Raw genomic sequence first — 7,897 nt, 5'->3', positions numbered from 1 at the left:
TGATCTGGTACACCTGTGGGGGCAGTGTTGTGATCTGGTACACCTGTGGGGGCAGTGTTGTGATCTGGGGTGCCTGTGGGGGCAGTGTTATGATTTGGGGTGCCTGTGGGGGCAGTGTTATGATCTGGGGTGTCTGTGGGGGCAGTGTTGTGATCTAGGGGTGTCTGTGGGGGCAGTGTTATGATCTGGGATTGCTTAATTTGATCAAATCCAGGTTCATCAATGTGACCTGCAAAAAAATGAGACCAGATGACCCTGATGGCTCGGGCATCTTCCAAGATGACAATGCCAAAGTTCATGGGGTTCAAATCATGACTGAGTGATTCAGAAAGCATGACATATAATCCTCACACATGGATTGGCCACCACAAGATCCAGACCTTCGGGATGCTAAAAATCACAACACATTGCTCCAACTCTCCCATCATCAGTGAGATATAGGAGGAACATTCTCTATGCAGAAATAAATATTGTGACAATGCATGAAGGTATCGAAATGATACCATGGGGAATCCATGTCATAATCCAAGCTAAAGGTGTTCTTATGAAATATTAGAGGGTGTGACAAATTTTTGTCCAGGCAGTGCATTAGAATTTGTTTGAACCTCATTCCAGAGTCTGTAGGTTATCCTTCTGGTTGTATAGTATTAGGTTGTTTTCAATCATTTTTATTACATTTTTAATTTTTTTTTAAATATAAAGCGTTACAAAGTGAAGATAAACATACAAAACAGAAAACAGTAGTTGTCAGTTCAGCTTTTGAATGATAAAAACTTCTATCAAATAAGAATAAAGTGCATTGACATCCCTGCACTTATAAAAAACAACAAAATAATACCCATAACAATAACAACAATTGCCCATGGAACAATAATCACAATATTATGACAGTAAAACAGTGGTAGATCAACCAATAGACATAAAAGATAAAGACCCAAAGTTTGAAGAGATACGCTGTATATTATAAGGTTGTATCTGTGAAGTAACAAAAGTTTGTGGATGGTTCATTGGATGAGGGGTATAAAGAAATTATTTATGTGGCTCCAGCCATTCTCATAAAGGCGTTCCAACTAATTCCAACCTCCCAATGTTTGGGATTTGTCCTGAAATTGAGACATGAAGGTTACTCCTCCTTTTAGAACACTCTACTGTGCTCATCAATTGTTCCTACAGAAAGGTTGTAGGATTTACGTTTCTTTGTCATGCTTCATGTTTTTTGGTTTCTCTTACACTCCTAGCCTCCATCATTTGCCTCTCGTCCCTCTGAGAAGGTCCCGTTGTCATCCATCAAACAAATCCTGGAGAGCTACCTCCCAGAGCGGATGGGGGATATGAAATATGACCACACCAAGGCCCCTTCTTTGGTGAAACAGATCACCGAGGAGGTCAGGGCTCAGGTGAAGAAGGTTCTTCCTGCACGATACAAGATGCTGTGCCTGGTGACATTGGGGGAGAGGGCCCAGGAGGACATCGCCATAGTCAGTCGCTGCCTCTGGGACCCTCATGCTGATAACTACGTGGCCCACGTCTATGAGAATTCCAGCATTTTCTGTGTGGTCGCTGTGTACACTGTGTTCTGTGAATGACTTACAAGATACAAGAGAACTTCATATTCTGCAGTGTGAATCTCACTTTGTGTCCACCAGAAACTTGTACGTAACCCTACGCTAAATCCATTGACATATTGCTACCTCTGCGGGTCTACAACATTGACCACATGACCAGGATGGAGTCATTTTAATATGGGGGACAAATAAGAACAATAATGCAAACAGGAAACAAAAGGGAAGCTCCTGCAAAATGGGAAGTTATACGCACCATAAACTGATACTTTGTATCAACAATAAAAGTTGAATCTGATGTTATTTTGTCCTCCCTGGTTCCTCTTTTTTCCTCATTAACAATACAACGACATTCCTGAATAAAACCTTTGTCTCTTCATGGCATACCTTGTTTAATGATGGCGTCAACACTGGTTCTCTGTGTTTCTGTTGGCAATAGAGGTAGTTCAGGGCTGGTGGCTCCAGTGAGTTTAAATATTTAAATGCCAACGGGTGGATGCCAGGCTGGAGGAGTGAATGTTCCTAAACCGGTTGTGAATGTAGACTGCTCTAGGAAATTCCAGCCTGTGATCCTCCATGACTAGAAGAGATGAAAACCAATGGATAAAAGAAGAGCATTAAAGACAGTCAGACTCGGGAGGAAAGGGCTAGATTAGAGTTTCTCTACCTTTTCGGGTGAACCCTTGGACATGGGGGAACCCTTAAAATAACTTTCAGGTCTTCAGGGAACCCCTTCTATAATTACTATATTTGCAGCTCATAGCATAGTAGTATGGTGGTCAGTGGGAAGAATTCCTCTTACATAGCTAGCCAATAGGAAGAATGTCCCCCTTGCAGATAGCCAAAAAGATCATTGGTGTCAGTCAAACTGACCTCAGAGGTACAAAATGCTCATTGCTCAAGGAACCCATACCAATCTCTGGAGGTACCCTAAGGGGTGAAAAGTCTGAATTTCATCTTCAAATTGTCTCCATGCTGTGCCAAATGTAAGGAATATGGTGGCCATTCTTATACATTGCTCAGTCTGCCTCCAGCAGGCCCAGTTGGAACACATGGCATCACCACCAGCTACCACTATGACCATTCAGGACAAAATGGCTGTATCTTTGCAGTGAGTCCTCCTGACCTCATTTATGTTTACAGTACCAGCAATCCCATGCAACCTTTGATGCCCATTCCTATCAGCTACAAAGGAGCATGCAGCCTTCACCCATGTGACAATGGAGGGTAGAGAAGCCAATTAGTAGGACTAAGGGGGTTCAGCCATCACTTCCTCCAGCTTTTGGTAGCAGGAGGCACCACAAATTTCAGTGCCAACTGCTGAGGAAGCAGGAGAGATGAGGGAACACTGGTGAGTATAATTGGGGCAGATGAAGGATGGGGGTGGCGGTCGTTCTTTACTCTTGGGCAAGGTTGTTTGCATTGGCAAGGTTGTGGTGTTCCTTCAACCCTTCATTATCTTTTATTATAAAATATATAATTCTGGACGCATGTAAAACAACCACAGAGAAAAAGTCTGCATTCAATGTCTGACTTCACCAAACGCAAAGTCGGACAGGGGCGGTGTGAGGCTAAATGGGGTCCTGGGCAAATTTGAAGTGGGGGCCACAGATGCACAGAATGACACTTCCTGCACCCCTGCTATGAGCCCATGCCTATGTAGTATGTATGCTTCCAGTTTGTGCCTATGTCTTTATAGTATGTAAGTATACAGGATGTGCCAATGTCTCTATAGCATGTATCAATACAGAATGTGCCCATGTCTCTATGGTGTGAATCTATACAGGGTATGCCCATGTCTATATAGCATGTATCTGTACAAGATGTGTCCATGTATCTATAGTATGTATCTAAAAAGCATGTGCCCATTTATCTATAGCATGTATGTACACAGCATGTGCCCATGTCTCTATAGCATTTATCAATACAGGATGTGCCCATGTCTATATAGCATGTATCTAAGCAGGGAGTGCCCATGTCTATATAGCATGTATCTGTACAAGATGTGCCCATGTATCTATAGTATTTATCAATAAAGGATGTGCCCATGTATCTATAGCATGTATGTACACAGCATGTGCCCATGTCTCTATACCATTTATCAATACAGGATGTGCCCATGTCTATATAGCATGTATCTAAGCTGGGAGTGCCCATGTCTATATAGCAAGTATCTAAGCCAGGTGTGCCCATGTCTATATAGCATCTATCTTTACATGGTGTGCCCATGTCTATAATGCATGTATGTATACAGGGCGTGCCCATGTATCTATAGCATTTATCTATACAAGATGTACCTATATCTACCTATGTCACTATAGCATGTATCTATACAGGATCTGCCCATGTCTTTATAGCATGTATCTAATCAGGGTGTGCCCATGTCTCTATGGTATGTATCTATACAGGGTGTGCCCATGTCTATATAGCATATATCTATACAGGATGTGCCCATGTCTTTATAGCATGTATCTGTACAAGATGTGCCCATGTCCCAATAGCATGTATCTATACAAGATATGTCTATATAGCATGTATTTGTACAGGATGTGCTCATGTATCTATAGCATGTAGCTATACAGGTTGTGCCCATGTATCTATACAGGGTGTGCCCATGTCTATATAGCATGTATCTGTACAGGATGTGTCTATGTATCTATAGCATGTATCTATACAGGGTGTGCCTATGTATCTATAGCGTGTATCTAAGCAGGGTATGCCCATGTCTATATAGCATGTATCTGTACAGGATGTGTCTATGTATCTATAGCGTGTATCTTAGCATGTATCTGTACAGGATGTGTCTATGTATCTATAGCGTGTATCTAAGCAGGGTATGCCCATGTCTATATAGCATGTATCTGTACAGGATGTCTATAGCTTGTGTCTATACAGATTATGCCCGTGTATCTATAGCATGTATCTATACAGGGTGTGCCCATGTCTATATAGCATGTATCTATACAGGGTGTGCCCATGTCTATATAGCATGAATCTATACAGGATTTGCCCATGTCTATATACAGAATGTGCCCATGTCTATATAGCAGGTATGTATACAGGGTGTGCCCATGTCTATATTGCATGTATCTATACAGGATGTGTCCATGTCTCTACAGCAAGTATGTATACAACATGTGCCAATGCCATAAGCATTATTGGCAGGTTGCCATTAGTAACAGGATCACCCATTCACCATTCCATGTCAGAAGCACCATTACTGCAGGAAGACATGGCTGGAAACAATGATAACTATGTGATTTTATAACAAGGATCTGGATTACAGGCTGGGGGGATCTTCCCTCCTCCATACACTATGGACACAAGGTGACATTACATTTGTACTATTCGGAGCCTTTTTTCTATTTTCGCTCAATATTCACATCACCAGAGATAACAATATTCATTGTATGTAGAACAATTCCACCTGCCCCCAGGCTGCTGGCTCAGTCACATGTATTTTCTCCGCCGCAGTGGAGCACTCACTGCGCATGCGTTTGTTTTCTATTGCGGTTCAAGCCTCGCCGATTCACATACACTTCCCCCCACCTAGCCCAGAAGCTGATTGGCAGGTGCGAATGAATGAAACACCACGCCCCTTTCTCCTCGCCTTCTAACCCGTCGTTTCTAGACTGCTTTTGTCCTCTCCCACGTGACTCAACATGCGAGGCTCAGGCCGCCATTTTGTTTGAGGCAGTCCAATCTGAGTTTCTCTAAATAAAAGAGATATTTGGTGATATTTGTTTCATTTATAGACCTAGTGTAGCTAATATAAGTAGCTGCATGTGGGAAATACACTGTAAGAGGCAGTCCTGTCAGTATTCCATAATATTTTGACAATATTTGCCCTGCTGTGCAATGGTATGGAGTACATGTGGAGCTGCTTGTTGCTAATGGCAGCCATTTAGTTTTTTGTTTTATAGTAAATGGTGGCTGGCCGAGCTCCAGGAGATCTTCCCATTGTGTGCAACGGCATACATTAATATAATGAGAACATCTATTCCTTAAGTTACTGTCCCCAGCACTCTGGGTTCCTCTTGCTGCCATCTTTTCCCATATTTATTTCACATGCGGTCACCGATGAAGTCATGTCCACACATATGAGGTAAATGATCCCGCCACGTAGGGATCTCTTACAAAACAACATTTTTCTTATGTCAGTCACAACTTAACAAAACAATGATCTGGGTTGCTGCCATTGAGATTTCCAGGAGTTCACCTTTTGTAAAACAATTACAATAACAATAGTGTCCCAACTCTAATCTGTCCAACTTTAAACAAAGTTAATTGGCCTTAAATTTGTGTAGCTGCTTTCTTTGTACCCCAACCCAGACAATTGAGACTCCATAGAATTATATAGATCCTGCAATCCTATTTACACCAAAACTGCCCCCAGGTGTCCTGCAGGAAGGAGAATTGTTAGGCGGGGGTTCTCACCTTTACTGTAAGCATGTAACGCTGGGTGGTAAATAGATGCCTAGACTGGTGATGCCATATATGAGACGTTACATCGAGTCCACAAGGTCTACATTTTAAGGCAGGAGAAAAAGAAATGAAAAAGGCTGGCATAGGGGTACAATATAAAATAGGAACATTGGGGCAATTGGGTTTTAATGACATGGAGCAAGGAGAAGCATGAGGGTTCAAATAAAAACTGAAGATCTAGATCTTAGATTGTAAGCTCTTCAGAACAGGGTCCTCTCCTCCTCCTGTGTCCATGTTTGTATCCATGTGTTATTTGCAACCCCTATTTAATGCACAGCGCTACATATTATGTTGGTGCTATATAAATACTGTTTAGTAATAGTTATAGAGTACATGATGGCAAATAGAATGAAGGGAACATGATAACCTATGAGGATTGTAGAACATAGTGGTATAAATGATAAAAGTTGAATGGACATGGGGTAAATATATAAATATTGGGTACCTGGGGTGCATGGTGGCACATATGATAAGGAGGAAAACAGAGGAGACATGGGGGCCGCATGAGGGCAGGAAACACAGGGAGAATGGCAGAACAAAACCCTTAGAATTATTATTACACAGAATTGATATAGCACAAACATATACACAGCGCTGTACAAAATCCATTGTCATATCATTAGCTGTCCCTCTGAGGGGCTTACAATCTAATATCCCTACCATGGTCGTATGTCATTTATACAATCTAGGGCTATTTTGGGGGGGAACCAATTAACCTAACTGCATGATTTTGGATTGTGGAATGAAACCGGAGTACCCAGAAGAACCCCATGCAAACCCGGGGAGAGCCTGCAAACTCCATGCAGATAGTGCCCTGGCCATGATTTGAACCTAGGACCTAGCACTGCAAAGTGCCAAAATGCTAACCTCTGAGCCAACCATTACATAGTGGAAACGATAATGAAGGGCATGGGGGCACCTAAAAATCCTGGGAATTGGAGGGCAATGAATTACTAATGATTAAAGGAAACGGAGACAGAGCATGAGAGTGACTATACATAAAGAGAATCTGGTGTACATGGTAGCACATAGGATAAAGGTGAAGAAAGCCCATTGTAAATTACTCACAACTTGAATGGAATTTCATTATTTTGTTTATTTGATTTGTAAACTAATAACAAATAAGGAGATGGTGTTTTGTCTCCAAAGTCAACGGTTTCAAACTGTTATATACAACATCGAAGTGTTGAAAGAAGACCAACTGCCACCTTTTCAGTTGGTTTGTGGAGACAATTTTGTTAAGGTTGCCCACAATGTTGTGATTTCTCTGATCCAAGGTCTTCATGTCAAGGTGAGGTGGTGCCTTAGCCTTTGGTTGAGCTGGATTATCCAAGAAGATTTGTGTCTCCTCTTCTACACCCAGAAGAAGAACAAAGATCTCCGAATCTCCACATAATCCCAAGGCATGGTGATACGAACCTTGGAATCTTCTTAAGAATCTCAATGGATTCTGAAAGAGATCCAAAAGCTGGCAGGGGGCTAACAAACATTAGATCACCTCTGTATAAAAAGGTTTATTTATGGATATTTCTGGTGCCATGGTCCAATAGGGGGTAGAGCTGCTACCATATTTATGTGGCCATGTTGGCACCAGGAAATGAGATCTGCTAGGTCCGGTTCTCTTGTTCATATAGAACCAAACTTTTTTTTATGTAGTTATGTTCTGAATGGTGAAATAAAACCCCTCAAGATTCTATAGTTTCCTATGTTCCTGGTATGGAATGGTTGTCACCTGGATTGGATTTTACCGGTTGGTGGCAACGTTATTGCTAGAAAAGAGAAATCAAGTCCTGTATTTTGTTTAGGAAAGAATGGCAACCGTAGGCTTTCTTTGTCATGCCCATTGCTAC

General features: G+C 41.8%; 1 protein-coding gene across 1 annotated transcript in view; it reads left to right on the top strand.

The window, feature by feature from the left end:
* Nucleotides 1-1,865, top strand: part of LOC140324933 (dynein light chain Tctex-type protein 2B-like) — a 6,450-nt gene extending 4,585 nt beyond the window's left edge. The window contains exon 4 of the mRNA XM_072403051.1: nt 1,239-1,865. Within this exon, the coding sequence (XP_072259152.1) occupies nt 1,239-1,586 (348 nt within the window). The 3' untranslated portion in view covers nt 1,587-1,865. The remainder of the gene's footprint in view (nt 1-1,238) is intronic.
* The last annotated feature ends 6,032 nt before the right edge of the window (nt 1,866-7,897 follow it).

This window comes from Pyxicephalus adspersus, chromosome 2, assembly GCF_032062135.1.
Source record: "Pyxicephalus adspersus chromosome 2, UCB_Pads_2.0, whole genome shotgun sequence".
NCBI lineage: Eukaryota > Metazoa > Chordata > Amphibia > Anura > Pyxicephalidae > Pyxicephalus > Pyxicephalus adspersus.
The sequence above is the reverse complement of the archived record's forward strand: the minus strand, read 5'-3'. Positions and strand labels throughout refer to the sequence as shown.